At 39.4% G+C, this 21,962-nt stretch overlaps 1 protein-coding gene across 1 annotated transcript in view; it reads right to left on the bottom strand.

Annotated features, from left to right (window-relative positions):
* Window positions 1-19,350, bottom strand: part of CERT1 (ceramide transporter 1) — a 136,758-nt gene extending 117,408 nt beyond the window's left edge. The window contains exons 1-2 of the mRNA XM_045285219.1: window positions 18,884-19,350; window positions 11,836-11,970 (exon numbers count right to left, since the gene is read on the bottom strand). Of these exons, the coding sequence (XP_045141154.1) occupies window positions 11,836-11,970; window positions 18,884-18,979 (231 nt within the window). The 5' untranslated portion in view covers window positions 18,980-19,350. The remainder of the gene's footprint in view (window positions 1-11,835; window positions 11,971-18,883) is intronic.
* Between the last annotated feature and the right edge of the window lie 2,612 nt (window positions 19,351-21,962).

The raw sequence follows: 21,962 nt of genomic DNA, 5'->3' as shown, positions 1-21,962 counted from the left end.
GTTTAGTTAACTCCTCACTCAGATGGCTGCTTGTTTGAATACAAGCCTTTAATACCAGACACTATTTTGATTGACAGACAGGCACCAACAGCTTTCTTCACCACACTTTGCAAAGTGATCATTTCAAGCACATGAGGATTGAGCATGGCCATGTTAAAAGAACTACCTGTTCTTGGATTAGGGCTAGAGTTCAGTGGGGGCCCAGAATCCATCTGCTTGTCCCTGGGATCTGCATGACTCAGGTTTACTGTGGTGGTTATGACACATTCAAAGCTCCTTAAGACCTGCTACCCCCTAAACAGCAACAAACCAACTAACAGACAACAAAGGACAAACGAACAAACAGAAACAGTGAACTAAAGGCAGGAAAACAAAAACCCATAGGAACAGTAAAGTAAAACACTGTCAATCATACCCCCGCATCAATCCCCCCAGTGGGTATAAGGTGATTGCAGTTGTAACATCACCAGTTTTTCCAATGACACATCACTCTAGATACTGTAAATATGAGGAGCCTAAGCAAATAACAGTTCTACCATGAGCCCCAATCCATGAGCTGTTGCTCCACACAGTTCCATCACCCGTTTGATTGTGTGTTTACCCTAGGCATGGGGGTTGGTGCCAGAGGGAAATTTCCTGGGTCAGCCCTTCCAAATTCAAATCCCTACCCAACAGCTCAAAACATGTCATGTCACTGCAAGGGGGATCATCAAGGTACTAAATATATGGGGATTCTGGGTCCGTTTCCATTGGACACCCACCAAGTCCAAGATTCAAAGATCTGGAGCGGCCAATCTGTTTCTGCTCTGATATGAGTACCCCAGTCCTCAGTCTTAGGGTGCAGGCACCGTCAAGAGAGGATTCAGTCCATTCTGCCAGGTCTTTAATGTTAAGTCCTTAGCATCCAAGGTCATCATGATTTTTAGTCCATGGTGCGTTTCACTGAGGGTATGGTAGAAAGGTATTCGTAATGTCTTCCCAGAAACATAAAATCTGGACCATTGCGCCCCCTCTCCCCCCAACTAGATTACCTTGTTTAGCATACCTTCCTGATGTGCAGCTACTTCTTCCCCAATCACTTGTGTCCCCATCTTTATGGTAGTGAATCACTTGGTCTTTTCTCCCACTGGTACATTCCAACTGGTGGTCTTTCAATTAGCATATAAGTAATTTAACCATGGTGCCACCAGGGCTTCTTATTTCTAGTTGTTTCTTTTCCCACCAGCCTTCCCTTCATATAATTGGAAAAAAAACAGTGGCATATATTGTACATCCATGGCGAACACTGCAATTTTGAGTGGGAAAATAAAGCACATATACAAAAAGGCTAAATATGGAGTAGCTTCCAAAGGGTTCATGGAAAATTCCTATCTTTGAATTCTATTTTTCCATAAACTTTTTGAGGCCTTCTAGTATCCAATATAAGGTAATTATCTAGTTAAGCTCTAAGGAAATTATTGTGATGATGAAAGCAGGTTAACATAAAATTGCTAGTATAATACTTGGTCACAATAGTTGTTTGGTCTGCTGAACACTTAAAATGATATTGCTAATTAATTTAAGTCTAGAGAGACTCACTGAAAAGCAGTGGCCTACGGTGGCCCTCAGAGTGAAGACAGGATCTTAGTAGAGAAGGATGAAGCATTCCAGAAAATGAAACACTCAGTGAGCGGCGATATCAAGGAACAGTGAGACAAGCAGCAGTCATGATAGTTAACCGTTCCCTGGTGTCTGAATTTTTTGCATCCACTGTTCACTAAGACTGCCAACACCAAAAGCAATTTCGCTTTTTTGATAATGATGTAATTGATTTAAATATCAGAGCAACTACCAAAGTTAAGAAAGTAAGCAGTTAAAAGAATGGCACTGGTACAGAGAAGAGCTTTCAGCACACAGAATCCAGGACAGATAAACCCCCCAGGATCAATAATGAGAGTAGCAATACCATGAGGGCAGGGGGAAGGTGGGGAGAGAAGGGGGAGAAATGAGGAACCCATTGCAATGATTGACATACACCGCCCCCCACCCCCGGGACGGCGGGGAGACAAACAACAGAAACATGGGTTAATGGAGACAACGGACAGTATAAAATATGAAAATTAAAATAATTTATAAATTATCAAGGGTTCACAAGGGTGGGGGGGGAAAAGAGGAGCTGATGCCAAGGGCTCAAGTACAAAGAAAATGTTTTAGAAATGATGATGGCAACATATGTACAAATATGCTTGAAACAAGTGATGTATCAATTGTTATAGAACCCCCAATAAAATGATTGATTGAAAGGAAAAAAAAAAGAATGGCATGGAATAACATGCTTTTGCTACTTGAACATAATTATCTTTCGGGCTTTAGGACAGTTGTTCTCAAATTTAATTTATTATCATAATCACCAGAAGGACTTGTTAACACAGATTTCTGGGAGTTTATGGCAAATAAGGTAAAGTAGATCTTTATCTGGCTGAATTTTTTAATTTTAAAAAACCAAATGAAACAGCTTTAAGTTTTTCACAACCAGGGAAAAGTTGAGTTTATGAAACTTGTTTTAGACAAAAGTTTCCAGGAATCATTCAATAAGCCTACCTTGTACCCTAAGGACATCATGTCTTTAGAGACCACCTTAGCTCCTGGATGACCTTACACTGGTTATGGCTTCTACATCGATTAGTTTCTTAGAACCAATAATGTGATTTCTGTTGAGAGAAATCCTCATTAGTGGACTTGTGTACCTTTAAAACTAAATAACTGTTGTATCTAATACATACCCTCTAACTTGAAAATAAACAACATATTTCAGCTGACTTCATTATTCCTGATTTCTTTCTTTCAATTAAGAAATGACAGAAGCCAAGCCTACATAGCACTTACTCCAATGAAGAAGCTTAATAATAATACCAACACCTGGTAGTAATTGGGTTATTTAAAATTTTGTCACTTTACTTAAATGACAATTGTGCAACCTGCAGACCCAAAGTAAAAAACTGAAATTATGAAGCAGTGATAAATGATGCCCCTGCACAATTAACCTAGACATAAATTGAACAAATACGCATACTATCAGGTATTTTGCAAGTTATACTAAATAGGGTAAAAATTATACTTAATTATACTGTAGACCATACTAAATACTACATAGAATATACACAGTATATATATATGTATATATACACACACACAAACACACTAAATAGAATAAGTACATATATAGTACATACTAAATAAGAATTCAGTGGCAAAAGTGTAGCCAAGTGTAAAATCAAATGTCTGAAATGTAATTGAGTTTCCAATGGCAGTAATAAAATGTAAGGTTGATAGAAATGATCTGCCAAACACATATGTAGTAAGTACCAAGGGGTACCCAATATGTATTTAAATGTTTTTACAAAACCTTATCACTTTCAAAGTACTCTCTATTACATTTGGCAAATCTGTGATTCCATTCTTGGAAACATTTTTCAAACTCATCCGTTTGGATAGCTAACAGCACCTCCCTCTTTTTTTCTTCACTTCTGTGCCGTCAAATTGCTGTCCTCTCAAGTCTGTCTGCATTCGCAGAAACAAAAGGAAGCTGCACAGAGCGAGGTCAGGTGAATAAGGTGTGTGAGGCAAGAGAGGGATGATGTTTTTTGCCAAAAATTGGCGCACTGAGATGGTTGCATGAACAGGTATGTCGTGGTGACAAAACCAGTCCCCCGCCTGCCCCAAATCAGGACTTTTTTGTCACAGACTGTTATGCAATCTTTTCAGAACCTCTAAATAGAAAGCTTGATTAACAGTCTGATCTGGTGGAAAGAACTCCAAATGCACTATCCCCGTCATCAAAAAAACAAATGAGCATTGGTTTTTCTTAGGTACCCCCTCATATATAAAGAACTCTCAATTTCTAATATTAAAAAAGCAAACTAAAATTTTGAATTGACAAATGAAGAGGCATTTAACAAGCACATGATAATATGTTCAACATCATTAGTCGTTGAAATACAGAATTAAAACCATGTGATACCAATTTATACCTACCTGGTAAGGTTTAAGTTTTAAAACAAAACTGATAATGCAAAGTGCTAAATGAAATGGGAGCAACTGGAGTAATTATACATTGCTGGTGGGAATGTACAATGGTACTGTCACTTTTGGGACAGTTTGGCAGTTTCTTATAAACATAGACCCGCTGCCATTGAGTCTATTCTGACTCATAGCTACACTATCTAAGCTTGCTGAAACTGTGTATCTTTATAGGAGCAGACAGCCTTCTCTCTCTCCCAGGGAGTGGCTACCAGGTTTGAACCACCAATCTTGTGGTTATCTGTTGAACATTTATCTGAAAAAGACTCCCAGGTATCTATCCTAAAATTAAAATTTGTTTACACAAAGACCTGAACACAAAGACTTGTCTATAAGGGACAAAGATTGGAAACAAATCCTATTCCATTAACTGGCATATTAATGGCTTTGGAGGCCATATCTGACTTCTGGCTTCCCTATTGCCATGAGGCAGAGGTCAGACATGCCTCCAGGCTCCACCATTCTTTACCTAGTCTGACACCAATTGTTCTTCCCACAACATTCTACTTTTTTGTTGGGTTATCCACTGCAATGGCCACATAGGATTCACACACAATACTCATGATTAAGAGAGTTTATTAAGGCCACGCAGGATTCACACACAATACTCACGATTAAGAAAGGGTTTTATAGTTGGTATCGGACATATGGGTTAATATCAGGCTTATGGGCTTGATCTGGACTGGGCTGGGATATTTTCTTAATGTAACATAACATGTTACTACAAGGTAGGATAAGAAACATAAGGATATAGTCAATGGTCTAGAACAGTGGTTCTCAACCTTCCTAATGTTGCAACCCTGTACTACTGTTTCTCATGTTGTAGTGACCCCCCCAATCATAAAATTATTTTCGTTACTACTTCATAACTGCAATTTTGCTCCTGTTATGAATTGGGCAACCCCTGTGAAAGGGTCGTTTGACACCCTCAAAGGGGTCGTGACCCACAGGTTGAGAACCGCTGGCCTAGAGCATCACCTCTCCTCAGTCAGTAGCCAAGTCTCTCTCTAGTCCTCAGCCTCTCAGGTATGTGTTCCCTTGGCTTCTGCCTCCATGTTCCCAGTAGACACCCTGCTGCTCGACCTCAGTCTTGGATCTGCTCCTCTATTCTGTCTCAAGGTCTTATCTCTGGTCTTGGCCTGGTTTCTTTGCTCTGTCCCAAAGTCTCTGTGCTGAAACCCCTGGAACCTCTGGTCTAAGCTTCTGCCACTTCAGGCAGATTTTGAATGTGCTCTACTGATAGCTCTTTTGCCTTGGTGGTCCAGGGAATTTTCAAAAGTTCCTGAGTGCTCATTTTTATAGCCGGGGAGTGGCAACTAAAACTGACAAATCCGAAAGACTAGTGTTTAACATACCCGATTTGCATTGGCCCACCCAATCTTTGGGTGAGAATTACAGAGACACAGATAGAAGAATCATATTAAGAAATTTCACTTCACCACACTGGTACATGTACAAACAAATTATGGTACATCCACACGATGGATGAGTATTCAGTAATAAAGATGAACAAATTAAGTTCAATACGACATGAGTGGTTCTCAAAAGCATATGTTAAATAAAAAGACAGACACAAAAAGCTGCACACTGTATGATTCTATTTACGTCATACTATGAAAAGGCAAAATTGTAAAAACAATGTGTTGCCCAGGAGCTGAGAATGGAAGAAGGAACTATGTAACTACAAAGGCGCAGGAAAGAGTATTCTTAAGTGATAGAAATATTCTATAGTCTGTTGTAGTATAGTGCTTACATACCGCATACATCTGTGAAAACTGTGCCATTAGAATTTTTATTAAATATAAACTGTACCCCAATAAGCCTGATTTTATAAAGACATAATTTGCCTCAATACACACACACATACAAATAAATAATGAAACACGAGGAACAAGAGTGTGACAGGAATATGCAAAAAAGCAAATAAAGAATTAACTATTAATAATATTCTTTTCAAAGTTGTGAAATTGAAACACTTGGTGGAAGGAAATTTCTTACAGGAAATGCATGAGAATCTGTTCAAATATGATGCATGATACACATTCCCAGGCTTTAATGAGTCAACTATGTTTGTTCCCTTTAATAAAAAAGGACTGACAGCATCTCCCATTATTTTTCTTAACACTTTCTTCCCAATTCAAAAATTTCACTAAATAAAATTGTTACTATGTTTCAGCCCACTGCTATATCAACCTATTTCAATAAAGGTCTTCCTCTGTGGTAGTTAGATAATCTGGTGTAAATTTAAAGATTGTGAGGGGGTGGAGTATGGCCTGTCTATCAAGATATAATCAATGAGGCCTCTGTGTGGGCATGGCCTTCTCCTGAGAATTCTGGGAACTCCTGTATTTTCCTCTTTGGAGGCAGGACACTTCTCTCTCTCTGCTCACTCCCTGAGAGGCACTCTACTGACAAGACACATGGCACTACACTGATAGATCCCATGTCCTGGGAACTGGAGGAACTATGTGGAGACCCCTGCTAGTGCTGAGATGCTTCTACTGCCACTGGCCTGTGATCTTCCTGCATTCGGCATCATTGCATGTCTTTCATGAGTCTGAAGAGGGCTTTATAGTTGGTATCAGACTAGGCTAATATCAGACTTTTGGACTAGATCTGGTCTGGGATGTATTCTTTATGTACAATTGCTCTTGTATCTTAACCTCCTTCTTATACATATATGCGTGTTTATGAATTTGTTTCTCTAGTCTAACCTGACTAACACACTTCCTCTTTTATTGATCCTTCATTTTAACAAGCGTCATGTCTTCCCCAGGGACTCCTGATAACATTTCCAAAGTACATGAGGTTAAAGTCTCACCATCCTTACTTCTAAGGAGTATTCTGGCTGTATTTCCTCCAAGATACATGCATTTTTTCATCTGGAAATCCATGATACTTTCAATATTCTTCGCCAACACCGAAATGTAAATATATCAATTCTCCAGTCTTTCTCACTCATGCTTAGCTTCCATACCCAGATGAACCACTGAAAATACCACAACTAGATAACCCAGCAATTCTTCCAGGTGGTATATGTCCAAGAGAAATAAGAGCCACAACACAAATAGACATCTGGGCACCCATGTTCATTGCAGCACGATTCACAATAGTAAAGAAGAAGGAAACTGCCTAAATTCTCTTCAGTGGGTAAATAAACCTTGGTACAGACACACAATGGAATACTATGAAATGTTAAAGAATAACGATAAATCTACGAAATGCATGACAACATGGATGAACCTGGAGCACATTATGCTGAATGAAATTAGTCAATCACAAAAGGACATATACTGTATGAGACCACTATTGCAATATGTCAAGAATGAGTTTTTACACTAAAAGAAACCTTCTTTGATGGTTACCATAGTTGGGAGAGGAAGGGAGAAGTCACCGGCTAGAGGATAGGCAGTTACCTTAGGTGAAGACGTGGGCTATATACATTAAAGCAATGGTTCTCAATCTTCCTAATGCCGTGACCCTTTAATACAATTCCTCATGTTGTGGTGACCCCCCAACCATAAAATTATTTTTGTTGCTACTTCGTAATTGTAATTTTGCTACTGTTATGAATCTTTCACCCCTGTGAAAGAGTCATTCGACCCCTGAGTTAGTTAATTGTGCCAGCCTGGCCGATAATCACATGTGAGTCTGGTTGAAAGGCGGAGGGATAAATGGGTGGTGAAGCCTCGCCTTTCTAGTTCTCGGGTCTCTTGTTTTGTGATGGTTGCATCGGGTGCAGCTGCCTTAGCAGTTCCCTGCTTCAGCTTGCAAGATTGATTTCCTACAAGACATCCCCAAGGAGAAGCTGCATGGATCTATCCCGATGCAGCCCGGGTGCTGGAGCAGCCATGTGGAGACCCCTGCCAGTGCTGAGATGCGTACACATTCACTGACTCAGCTTTCCTCCTGCAGTCGGCATTATTGCCTCTGTTTTGTGAGGTGAAGGACTTTGTGGACTGGTGTTGGGTATGGGTTAATGTTGGACTTGTGGGCTTGGGCAGCATTGGGTTGGGATGTTTTCGTGATGCACATTTTCTTTGCATAAAACTCTCTCTTATACGTGAGTTGCTGTGGATTTGTTTCTCCAAAGTACCTAGACTAATACAACCCCCAAAGGGGTTGCGACCCACAGGGTGAGAACAGCTGCATTAAAGGGTGGCTGACAAAAAAATGATGGAGTCAAGGAAAAATACTGGGAAGTTTGTATCAGTTAAAGGCAACAGAGTTAAGTACTATTATATATATATACACACACACACACACACATATACATATATACATACATACATACTCCTGCAATGACTATGATGGACATGTATGGTGAACAGGTATAGGAGGGAGAATGGGAATAGATCTGTGGATATGTTTTGAAAGAATATTTGAATATTTGAAAGGGAAAAGTAATACTATCTATCTAGGCAATCACTTAAGATCAACAGAGTATTTATCCAAGGACAACATTCAGGTAGTTAAGAAATTAAGAAGAAAAAATAGTTACCATGTCTTAGAGCTCCTAAGTATCTAAATCTTTGCCTTTTAACATATTATAAAGGAATTTCATCGCAGATTTATCCAACATGTCATTTGATTTTTTTGACTGCTGCTTCTATGGGCATTGGTTATGGACGGAAAATGAAATATTCAACAATTTTTACTTTTTCCCCATGTATCATGTTTATTATTGGTCCAGTTGAAAAGGATTTTTGTTTTCTTTGTGTTGAGGTAAAACTTATATTGAAGGCTGCAGTCTTTGATTTTCATTAGTAAGTGCTTCACGTTCTCTTCTATTTTAGCAAGCAAGGTTATATCACCTACATAAATCTTCCTCCAAACTGATATTATATCCTTCGTCATATATTCCAGTTTTTCAGATTTACTCAGTACACAGACTAAGTACACAGATTAAGTAAAGTGAAAGAATAAAGTGCTGATTGATGTACACCTTGCTGTACACAATTCTAAATTGTGTAGTATACTCTTTCTGTCCAAAGGATTGCTCTTTGTACAGATTCTTCATGAGCACAATTAAGTTATGCAAATATCATTTTTTGATGTTATCCATAATTTGCTCTGATCCACACAAGTCTTTATACATTTAATGAAACACTAGTAAACATCTTTATGAATTCTCTGCTTTCAACCAAGATCCATCGGCAACCCATAATCATCCTACATTTAACTTTATCAAAAATTGCATGATCTCTAAGAATGCTATTAATAGGTGCTGTCAAGTTGATTTTGACTCACAGCAATCTCAGGGGAGAGAGCTCAACTGCCCCCATAGGACATTTTCTATGGCTGTAATTGCTGTGGGCTATGTGCTGGGCTACTAAATGAAAGGTTGGTGGTTCAAACCTACAGGCTGCTCTGTGGGAGGATGAAGTGGCAGGCTATCTGTTCTAGCAGAGAGAGTCTTAGAAATCCTACATACAAGTGCTATGAGCATGATTCAACTTAAGAGCAAAGGGTTAATTCACAAAAACTGAACATTCCATTCCTACTAATTTTCACACCAATCACCAGGAGATTATTTTTAAAGTTTCAAGAATTTTAACTAATTATAACATCTGACAATGTAGGAAAAAAGGAAGGAAAACGAAGGATCATGGGAAGACCATTCAAGTCTTTTTATCCACTATTATGCCTTCAAGAATGAATAAATTATTCCTTTTTTTTTTTTTAACATTTTATTAGGGGCTCATACAACTGTTATCCAGAATAAATTATTTCAAGAGAAAGAAAACATCCAAAATGTGAGAGTAGGTGCAATTTCAAAACACCCATAATGAATCTCTCTAACACACACACACGAAAAAAATCCTACAACAAACTGAGTGCCATCGAGTCAGTGACCCTTTAAGACACAGTAAAACTGCCCCTTTGTGTTTCAGCAGCTGTAAACCTTTACAGGAGCAGAAAACCTCACCTTTCTTACATGGAGCGAGTTGATTCAAACTGCTAACTGTGGCCAGCAGCCCAACGTGTAATCCAACAGAGTTCCTTTAATGTATCACACACTGATCAAAATACTTACTAAGCCACTAGGTTCAAATGTTTCTCTAAAATGTTCTCTAGAGAAGAGTTTAATTATGGATACTTCCAAACAATTGGCTTAAGTTTTTCTAGCTTGCTATTTGATTAATCCTCTCAAAAGCATTGATTGAGCTGCTTTTTGCTTTCAAATTTTGAATATACAAGGCGGAACATGTTAAAAAAAACTGCTGTAAGATTTTCCTTAGGCATCTAACATAAAAATAGGAATTTAAATAAAAGCACAAATCCAGAGCACATATTTTAGTTTGAATAATTCTATAAAATTTTTTGACTTTTATCTTTGAATGTACCAGAAAAATCTATGATCTTCTTTTTTAGGTTTTAATGTGTCCATTTACAGATTAAAAGTACAATAGGGTCCTTAACTGACCTCCATTTCAGTGACCTGACTTAGCCAAGAGACTTTTTGCCCTCTATAGATATGCCTACAGTATAGTGACCATTTGTAGCTAACAAGGATTATTTTTAGTGTAATCAGGCACTTATTTCACTAGTTGAGTTATATGCTTAATAAAGGTCAGGTGTTTATTCCCAAACCTGTTTATGCCAGTTATACTTGTTGTAATCCTTACATATATTTTAATTAAATATTACTTAAGTCTATGAGATAACACTACAACATGCAGCTTCTTTGTAAACTAAGGTGAATGTAAACCAAGTAATAATGACCCAATAAAGATGAGCCATTTCTTTAAAAGATATTAAGTTAGCTAAGAGACCACTATAAAATATTATAAGAAATCCAAACACACAAACACAAACAAAAAAACACCCCAAAAGTAGTAACGGTACACAATACTAGGACCTATTCTTAAAATCACCTTTTAAGCTTTTGTTCCATTTTAGAGAAATCAAAACTGAGAATCAGAGAGTATACATTATAGATATAATATGTAGTTTTAAAAAGTTAAGATCTTTAAACTTCATATTCAAAGGGATGGCACTTGCTCTTATATTAAATTTTTGGTATGTAAATATACATCTATATAGTTTCAATTACAATTTTTTTACGTATAAGTTATATCTATTTCAGTTTTTATGATTTTTCAGCTTTACTGTTTTCAATAACCTACCATGTTAACTGTCCCAATTCCATTAACTAGGAAAGTGGTTTACATCTTTTTCTGAAGTGCTTAAACTTCTTTGACATACCAACTGGATAAATACTACAGGTCTAATACAAATTGAACAGGAGTCCTGAGGGTGCAGTTCGAAACTACCAGCAAGCTGAAGATGGGCTTTCTATTCCAGTAAAGATACGGGAGTAGAAAACTCTTAGGGGCAGTTCTACTCTGGCCTATAGGGTCACTATGAGTCAGAATTGACTGGCAGTGAGTATGGTTTGGTTATACAAATTGAAAGCACATAGTAATAGCAAAAACAAACTCTGGGTCCCCGAGTCAATTCCAATTCATAGCAACCCTATGTGAAGTTTCTGAGGCTGTAAATCATTAAAGGGGCAGATAGCTTCATCTTTGTCCCTTGGAATGGCTGTTGGGTTTAAATCGCCGACCTAGCAGTTAGAAGTCCAATGTTTACTCAACAGTGACACCAAGGCTCCTTATTCAGTAATTAAGAGCTCCAATATAACTGCCAATAAAAATATTAGAATGTAGGCTCCACTGGGCATGACTTTACATTTTGTTTACTAAGGACAGTGCCTGGTATATAGTTGGTGCTCACTAAGTATATGTTGAATGAAGGAAAAAAGCAACTTACTGTGATGACAGCCTTGCTAAGACAGATGGATCCCCTGCAGCCATACTCGGTTTCATCTTCAGATTTATAATAACTCAGAGTATTATTTTTCAAAACTACCCAACGATCCTGCCATCCATGAATGTAGTTTGTCCACTGGGTAAAAGATTGTTGAGGAAAGAAGAAAACAAAAAGTTAGTATTTTCAAAATTTAAGCTTTCTAGAACAATTCTATTTTAAAACTAAAATATGAAATGTCCAAACGTAACTATGCACATGGGCACTAAAATTATAGAAATGAAAGGTTTAAATTTTTTAGATTGTACAGTTAATTTGGGTATTTTTATAACAAGTGAAATAAAATAGTAAAAATAAAATTCTCTAATATTTGATGAATAATTGAAACAAGATTTTGTTTAAAAATTCTGCTTTATTCTTTGTTTTCATCTTCCTCCTTCACCATCTTCATTAAACTTAAATTGTTATATGCTATAATTAAGTTATTCACTAGAAACATAAATTCAATCATATAGTTTCTCATTCTTCCACACTAAGTACTACATGAGCCTTTTGAATCAAGAGAAATATTAAGCTATTCTTTGGCAAAATGTCAATTTTATTGTACATTATTTCCACTTACAAATTTATATACTTTATATATAACTATATAAAGAATTCTACACCATCAATCTTTAAAACCACCAACTTAAATATTTTTCTTAATGCAACTCAATATCACTATTTAAAATTATTAATTCATAACTTATATAATCTTATTTATAAATCATGTTTACTTATCTTACAAATTAATCTAATTCTATCTAATTAATCTAAATCTAAATAATGTTTACTTATCTTACAAATTAATCTAATTCTCTGAAAGTTATATAAATAACTCCTCATTGCCTAGAATGCAAAAGGTTTAGACTAGCCTTCAAAATTTTTATAAATTAATCCTAAGTGCTTGCTTCGGTGGCATATATATAAATTAATCCTAATTTGCTTTCAATTATTGTCATGACCGTGGACAAGTTACTTACCTGATTTCTTCATCAAAATCTACCTCTTACTGTTGTAGAGATTAAGTAAGAATACAATCAGAACAGCCCCTGGCATACAGTATTTGCTCAGTTGGAGGCAGAGTTAATTATAACCAAGAAAGCTTAAATTTCACCTCAGCAGAACAGGTCCCTTTCAAAGTGATATGAGAAGCCCAATCCCAAGCAAAATCATGTATCCATGATTTTATGTTGGTTTCTTATAGGGAGTCCAACAAAATTACATAAATTCTAGTCCTTTAGCTAAGTACGTTAGCACTATTGTAGCACCTAGAGAGCAGTTTTCAACCTGTTGGTCGCGACCCCTTTGGGGGGGAGTGGAACACCCTTTCCCAGGGCTCGCCCAATTCTTAACAATAGGAAAATTACAGTTACGAAGTAGCAACAAAAATAATTTTATGGTTTGGCGGTCACCACAACATGAACTATATTAAAGGGTCACGATATTACGAAGGTTGAGAACCACTGACTTGGAGGGTTGGTTTTCAATTTATCCTCATATTTCTTTACTCTTCCTCATATTTAAAAAATAACGACTTGGCAATATGCTAGACTGCAGAAGTAAAAAATGCCCATGTCTATAGTCCAGCAAGCAGTAAATCATGAGAAAAAAAAACTAGTCGTGTGCATATTATATAATAAAGTAAAAAGTAATACATGTATATATAAAATAAAAGGACATTACAATAAAAATGCTATGAAAGTTGAAAGGAAGATTTTGAATCATTGGCACTTTAAGAAAATGGTTTACAGAAAGGTTAAGCTTTTGAGATGGGCAGAATTTAATCTAACAGGTATATGGAGAAACAAGAGATGGGGAAATCACAAAGGATAAGGAGAATTCAGAAGATGATAAATGAGACATAATTTTAGCCAGGCTTATTTGCTGATGCCCTATAAAGGCACAAATTCAAACTAGTATTACAGCCATTATCCAAACTAGTATTTGTTATGGCCACCTAGAATTAATGTCTATCCAGCAGGACTTTTGGAACCAAGAAAACGTACAAAGTGATTCTATAGAGAATGGGTTCCATAGGTATTTCTATATATTTTAAATTACTTCAGAGAAACATAATTTTGGACTTGTAGTTTATTATTAATTTTTTTGGACTTTTTTCTTCCCTACTCCCTCCTATCCCAAATCCAGGCCATTGCAGGGCAGGGTCGCGATTGTTAGTAATGACCTAAGCTAATACCGTGGTTTTAAAATTACTCAATAGAAAAGTAAGACTCGAGACTGAGAGATGTAAGCAAAAGCTCCCAGAGACCACCTCAGCCCTACAAAAATGGCACTGACCAGACAACGTTACTGTTGTTAGGTGCCACTGAGTCGTTCCAACAGAATAAACACTGCCTGGTTCTGCACCATCTCACAGTTGTTCTTATGTGCAAGCCCAGTTTTGCAGACACTGTGTCAATTCATCTGGTCAAAGGCCTTCCTCTTTTTGCTGCTCCTCTACTTTTCCAGTATAATGCCCTTCTCTCCAGGAACTGGAGAGTTTAAAGTACAACCAAACAATAGGAAGTAACAAAATGCTGGCAAAGTTGTGGAGATTAGAACTCTTATACATTAGTGGTATAAAATGGTACAACTACTAAGGAAAACAGTATGGTCCTTTCTCAAAACATTAGAAAAACCTTATAATCCTGCAACCAGACTCCTCAGTATACAAGAGTAAGTCAAAAAGTATTGCTACAAAAAAAATCACAGATCTCTTTAGTAAGCAAAAAATTCACAATGTAAAGCTACTGTTTCTTTTCTCAATCTAGGTCTATACACTTGTGAAAGTGATGTCCCCGCCTCTCGAACTCTTACACCAAGAATTCAATTTAGACCATGTTAAAACGGCAGTTGTACCCCCTAGGGTAGGGGTCCTCAAACTTTTAAAACAGGGGGCCAGTTCACTGTCCCTCAGACCCGTTGAAGGGCCAGACTACAGTTAAAAAAAAAAAAACTATGAACAAATTCCTATGCACACTGCACATATCTTATTTTGAAGTAGAAAAATAAATGGGGCAAAAACACCTGGCGCGCTGGATAAATATCCTCAGCGGGCTGCGTGTGGCCCACAGCCAGTAGCGTGAGGTTGCCTGTCCCAGGGACTCAAATTGTGTTCTACCCCTTTAGAATCACCCAAAACAATCAATTTTCTGAGCTGGTCTTCTGCCTTGAATTTAACTGGCTCAATCCCTTCAGAAGCCACTGTTTTGATTGGACCTTTTTAAGTGAGGTTGCTCTAAGAAAACTAAAACCAAAACCAAACACCAAACTCACTGCTATCGAGTGAATGCCAACTCATAACCACCCGACATGGCAGTATAGAACTGCCCTATGAGTTTCTGAGACTATAAGTGTTTACAAGAGTAGAAAGCCCTGTCTTTCTTCCAAGGAGCACCTGGTGGCTTTGAACTGTGGACCTTGCAGCTCACATAGTCCATTGATTGGGTAACCACTACGCCACTTGGGCTCTTTAAGAAGGCTAAGACAAATATATCCCAAAGAGAACTTGTCTGCAGCCATCCACTGATTAGAGAAGCATATTTAAGCACATTTGTTTGCAATAAGCTTGTGCATGTAGTACCTAGAACCTTAAGAACATTATTTTTTCACATACCCTCATATCCAAGAGATAAGAGCAGTCATGTGAACATATGGGCAACTGTGTTTTGTATTGCAGCACTGTTCATACTGAAAAAAGATGGAAATTTAAGTGCAAAAGCAAACTGTGGTACTTATATACAATGGGTTGAAACTATAAAGAATAAAACAAAACATCATTGTATAACATGGATGAATCTGGAACATATTAAGTAAAATTAATCAACAACAAAAGGATAAATATTATATAGTCTGACTTTTATAAAAAAATCAAAAGTATACATATAGAAAGTAATATTCCTTAATAGATACGAGGGATAGAAGGGGTAGGGAAGGAAGAATCAATAGATAGTAGATACTTGTTTTTCGGTGATGAAAAGGCGAAACCAAATATAGGTGAAACCAACACAACTTGAACAAAGTAAATGAAAGTACCCAGAAATACCCAAGAAAAGGGGGCAAATTTGCAATGACTTAAAAAAAAAGTGTGGTTTCAGAGGTAGATATGGATATTTACATGTGTAAAGTAGGCATATGCAAATAAATGCATGTGCATGTATAGGTGTATCTGTAAGCATGTTTGTGTGCACTGTATATATGAGTTTCAAAAAGTACTTTAAAAAAATACAATTTTCCCATGACTGGTAATCAAGACCCTCATAAATCCATATAGATAACTAAGCACATAAGGGGTATGGTTTCCTAAACATAACCAAACAACTCACAGAATTGGTTTACTGGGTTAAAACTCAGAACCACAGTCTCAGAGGGCAATTTAATCAAGTAGTATAACACAGTTCATAAAGATAATGCTATACATTCTAGTTTGGTAAGAAGCATCTGGGTCTTAAAAGCTCGTGAGTGACCATCTACGATACAACTACTACTGATCTCTACTTTATGGAGCAAAAGAGAATGAAGGAAACTAAAAGCTCAAAGAAACTTGTCCACAAGATTGACGGCCCCATTCCCTTTTCTAGCTTGAGACCAGAAGAATTAGATGGTGCCCTGCTACCACTACTGAACGTTCTGACCATGGGTACAATAGAAGATCCTGGATAAAATGGGAGAAAAATATGGAACATAATTCAGATTCTTAAGAAAGGCCAGACTGAACTGAGAGACTAGAGATTATCATCCTTTGAGCTTGGCACTGAAGCTATTTCTGGAGGTCAGCTTTATGCCAAATAGTAGATTGACTTAAAAAATACGTAAGATCACTCTTGAGCAATGTGCTTTAGACAGTTAACAATTACCCAAAAGCAAAGATGAGAAGGCAAATAAAGGAATGGAAGCTAGAACAATGGAAATAATAAAAATGATGTCACATAGTGAAAACTGTAACCAATGTCAGAGAACAATTTGCACAAAAATTGTTAATTGAGGTTATAAAATCCTTACAGGAGCAGATAGTCTCATCTTACTCTCTCCAAGCAACCGGTGATTTTGAACCACCCACCTAGCAGTTAGCAGTCTAATGCTTACTCGACAGTGCCACCAGGGCTCCTTACTTTTACCTAAGGCATAATAAAATATTACAAGAAACAAACACAAAACATACAGCTACTGACTTCAACCAATGTTTTAAGTTACCAGTTGAATATGAAAAATTCTATATATTTAATGTGAAAACATGTGCCATACTCAGAATATGTATAAATATAAAATATCTTGACTAAAATCTTCTAGACATTATATATAACCAGAGACTGTTAAATTTCAGGAAATTTTCCGTCATGTTTGTCCATGCAACTAATACTGAAGCAACATCTTATTGGTTCTATATATGCAGCCACAGTTAAAAACTGAAAGCTATTCACGTTGCACAGAAGTGGTCCATTACTACATTTCTATGCATTTTAGTGTGAAACAGAAAGCCATCTTTTTTTTCTTTTTTTGGTAGACTGCGTACAGTGAATATCCATCGGTGCCTTTTTCCACTCGTTATTCCACTGCTCAAAAGTACAGCTTGTTTTACCACAATACTACCATGGCAGCATTCTTCTCATGAGAAAAAGTGGTGACAACTGCCCAAATCACTGAGAAACAAAGACCCCATTCCATAGCTATTCCATCTTAAAAACCCGTATACTACTACACAACATATTCAACAGATTCCTTAGTTACAAGACACATTTAATCTAAAGAAACCCTCGGGAGCCTGACTTCAATTTCAAGAATGAGCACAGTAACACACACCATAATTTTCTGCTGGACAAATGAATGCTTGCAAACCTTAGTTTTTACATATACAGTACAACCCTTTCCTAGGCCCTTTCTCACCAGCTTTCTAAAGATATCCTAATAGCTTAATATGAAATAATGCTACAAACAGGTCCAAATGCTTAGCCAAGTATGCATACTGGAAGCAGGGTGATTTCTTAAGAGTTAGTGGCTGCACATGACCTAGTATCTTATGATCAACTTGTAAAGGACTGGCCCCAGCTCCTCCTCTCTCCAAGTTAACAGTAAGCTCCAGCCCTTTCTAAAACTTTAACAGGAAGGAAGAAGGAAGTAGAAAAAACTACGTGAATCTTTTCAAAGCGAGCACTTAAAATAAAGACTATCAAATATCAACTAACGTTCTCTGTTATAGAGGGTTTCATCCATTTTAATTATTACCTTTATAGTCCTGCAAATGACTATCTACTTTGCAAAATCTTTAAAATGGGGATACATTTTACACACAGGCCCCCCCCAAAGTAAGTGCCTTTTTCTTTTTCTTAACACTGAGCCTCTGCCTGCAAGAATCTTATTAAATAATGCTCTTCTTCCTGGACCTAAAGTTCACTCTCCATGACATGTTTCAAATTACTATGATTTTCTTGATTGTCACGTGTCGGTTAAATAGCACTGTCCAGAGCTGGGGTAGAGGGTCGGGAGACTTCGTATACAAGTCCTCCTCATTCATCTCTCAGTCCACCTAAAGCAGGCATATCCTAACACCTCAGATTTTAGCACCAAGGTGAGCTGTCCCGGCTTCCACCTTCACACGAGTGTTTGTTGAGCACCCCCAGGCCCTTTTCTGATCGGCATCTCCAGACTGAGCTCCTTTGGGGGAGCCCGTCTCACACCGCCCCCGAGCCGAGGAGTTCCGGCAAGGCGGTTGTCCAACTTGGATTCCTAGAGCCCGGGCAGCTGCCGTCCTCGGTCCCAAGTCACGGTTGTGCCTCCCGCCTCCCAAACTGGAGCTCCGGCTGTCGCTGGGTTCCCCGCGTCCGCGGCCCCCACCCCCGTCCGCCAGCACCCCTGCGGCCGGACTCAGCCCGGCACCGCGACCCATTCCGCAGCCCCCGCCCCGGGACGGTGCCAGCCTGCCGCCCAGCCCCACCCCACCCCACGCCCTCGGCCGCTCGCCTCGCAGCAGGTGGGTCCGGGCCGGGCACCCCCGAGCCCGTGGGTGGCTCACCTTGCTGAGGACCCCGCAGCGTTCCACAGGCGGCCCGGACTCCGTCTCGGGATCCTCCTCGGAGCCCGACGAGTTCCAGCTCTGGTTATCCGACATGGAGGCGCGACAGCCGAGCAGGAGAGCGGCCTCCGCTCCCTGAGGTGCGCCGGGGAAGGCGCGCAGTCCCCGGGGTGAAGGGTCGGGGGATGGCGAAGGGAAGAGTGCCCGCTCGGGCGCGGGGGGGAGCAGGCGTGAGGACGAAGTGTGTCCGCCGCGCCGCCGCCGCCGCCGCGCCTGACACCGAGCGGACCGGGGAAGGAGGACGAGCGGCGAAGGAAGCCTGCTCTTCCAGCCGTCAGCCGCCGCCGTCGTCGTGACGCCGGCGTTGCGCCCGGCGTTGCCCCCCGAACTCGACCCTCTGGATGCCAACCTTAAACGGGGGAGGGCAGGGGAAGGAAAACGGGAAAGGAAAAATCCAGCCGCAGAGACCCGGGGTCAACTCACACCTCAGTTACGGCCGCCATCTTCCTGCCTGGCCCACTATTTACCCACCCCTCCCCTTTCCCCTCCCCTTCGTCCTCCCATTCTCCCTCCGCTCCCCGCCTTTTCCCCCTCCCAACGTCTGACGCGATGCGCCGAGGGCGTGGGCTCTACCCCCCCACCCCCCGCACCCTACCTCCCGCTTTCCCTAGTGACGACGGGTAGCGAAGTAGGTGGAGTCGAGAAAAAAGAAGTATGGGTCGGGGCGTAGCCGTGCTGCATGCTGGGAGGGACCCGGCTCTGTCGGCCGCGCCGCCTCCTGGGAGTTGTAGTCGCGAGCCTGAAGTCGCCGGTGAGTAGTTTACGAGATTGAGGCCGGTCGCCTTGGGAACGACCTTGTTGTGGGTGGGCTTCGTCTCACAACTGGGTGGCCCGACCCCTCGGCCTCTCTTCTATTTGTACCAAGTGTGTTTGTGACGAACCTCCCGAGTTGCGAGCCCGGACGTGAGATAACAACTCTCCACTGAGGTTTCTGGGCCTCCTGCACGTAGTTCCTTTCCGAAAACCCGCGAGCATCTTGCCGCTCGCCTAGGCGGGAGTGTGTCTCGCCCGCCGGATCTGGCCACAGGGCGAGGGTTGGGGATTTCTCCAGTTGACAAAGCGTGACTTCTTTCTGCCAAAGCACCACTGCAAATTCGGGAGGGCGTCTGTTTCTCTTGAGATTCGAAGCTTCACCTTTTTCCGCTTTCGAAGAAACTATCCTCAGCCCCCTGTTACCAGAGCATGCACCCACCATTGTGTTAGATGTTTCACGTTTTTATTTTCTAGAAAGTAACTTTGAGGTTGCCAGAGAATCAGGGCCGTTAGAAAAATTTTTAAAGTGAAATAAGAATGTGAGATGGTACCCTAAACTTTTCATTGGTTTGCGGACGACTTTCTGGGACCCTAGTTACCCATCTCTATGGAGCTGCTGGCTCCGTGACCCTATTCCTATACCTCCGTATCCTATCCCTGAAAGATAGCGAAGCTTATAAAAAAATTCGTATAAGAAGACCAACGTTTAAAAGCGTTATGGCATGATAGTGGTTTAGGCAAGGAGACACTGGCATTATCTCAAGATTAGAATGAGAGGAAAGACCAATGACATTATTTTGCATATATAAGGCATATATGATTGTGTACCAGTCCTTTTGTATCTAGTTCTTTCCTCTTCGTTGCTACTTTTCTATCTCCTGATTACTGTCAATGTCCTGATCGCTGGCAACAATAAAATAGCACGTTAAACTTTAGAAAAGCTGGTGGTGTGGTGTTAAGAGTCAGAGGAGTTGTTTCAGAAACCCACAGGGGCAGTTCTGTCCTTTCCTTCAAGGTTGCTTGAGCAGGAATAGACCCGATGGCAGTGAGTTTGGTTTTGAGTTACTGCGGGGAAGACTACAGTGACAGTGTAGAGTCCCTCAGAGTGATTTACCCTCCACTGAATTCTCTCAGACCATGGACAACGGATGTGAATAGCCTTGCCCTCAGTGCAATGGAAAGTGGATTACTGCATATGTCGTTAAAGTTTAACATGTTATCATTTGTTTTACCATTTTTTATTTGTTCTACGTCCTATTCTGCTTTCTCTTGGGTAGAGACGTTTTTTGATATTTTATTATGTTGTTGCTTTTTTGAATGATTTTCTTTATATGAAATCCAGGATAGGTAAATCCATAGAGACTAACTAGATTAATATTCCCTTAGTTGCGGGGTAATGAGGAGCCAATAAGAACAGGTACAAAAATGAAGAAAATGTTCTAAAATTGATTGTGGTGATGAGTATACAACTCCTTAAATATATTTAAATCATTAAATTGTATGGTACATAAGTTATATGTCAATAAAATTGTTTAAAATAGAAAAGAAAAGAGGATATGCAGGGTTGGGAAGACAGGAATGAAATTTCGAGTCAAGGGGGAAAGGCACTGTGACTGGAGATAACAGTGGTAGCAATGGGTGGGGCCACGGGAACTGGCACCTTGAAGAGAAAAATGGAGTAATGGAAAGTGAACCAGAGAAGTACCTTTGATATTATCCATTCCATTATAGATGCTCGGTCTGCTGTAGCTGGACTTACAAATTGCTCATCCATTATGTGAAATCAACTCATAATGTGTAACTGAAAGCCATTCAGATAAATAACCTTAATTAGCTTATGAAAATACTTTGTCAACATAGAAATACATAATCCCCAAGTTTTTACCCCGCTCCAAAACCCATTTATCACCATTTTCTTTTTTGGTGGATTATAAAAGTACACCTTTAAAATGTTGACTGCTGTAAATTTTGCTTTGCCTCCCAATCTAGGTTTCAAAATGTCATTACTCTTAAGTAAATGATTATGAATTATTAAGAAATCCACTGGCCAATTTTAAAAGCATAGTATGTCTTTACTTTCACATTGAGTTTTCTATTAGGTTTCATTTTATGCATTTTTGTTGTTGTTAATTGTAGTTGTGAACCACTAGCACTAAAATCAATAAGATGCCCACTCACTCAGTAATAAATTGCCTTGTATTTGGATTAATATGACAGAAATTATCTTGTAAAATAGGTTCTTTCCACATTGTCCCTTTATGCTTAT

Source organism: Echinops telfairi, unplaced genomic scaffold, assembly GCF_000313985.2.
Source record: "Echinops telfairi isolate 266 unplaced genomic scaffold, ASM31398v2 ScPeMD7_7469;HRSCAF=8507_1, whole genome shotgun sequence".
Taxonomy (NCBI): domain Eukaryota; kingdom Metazoa; phylum Chordata; class Mammalia; order Afrosoricida; family Tenrecidae; genus Echinops; species Echinops telfairi.
The sequence above is the reverse complement of the archived record's forward strand: the minus strand, read 5'-3'. Positions and strand labels throughout refer to the sequence as shown.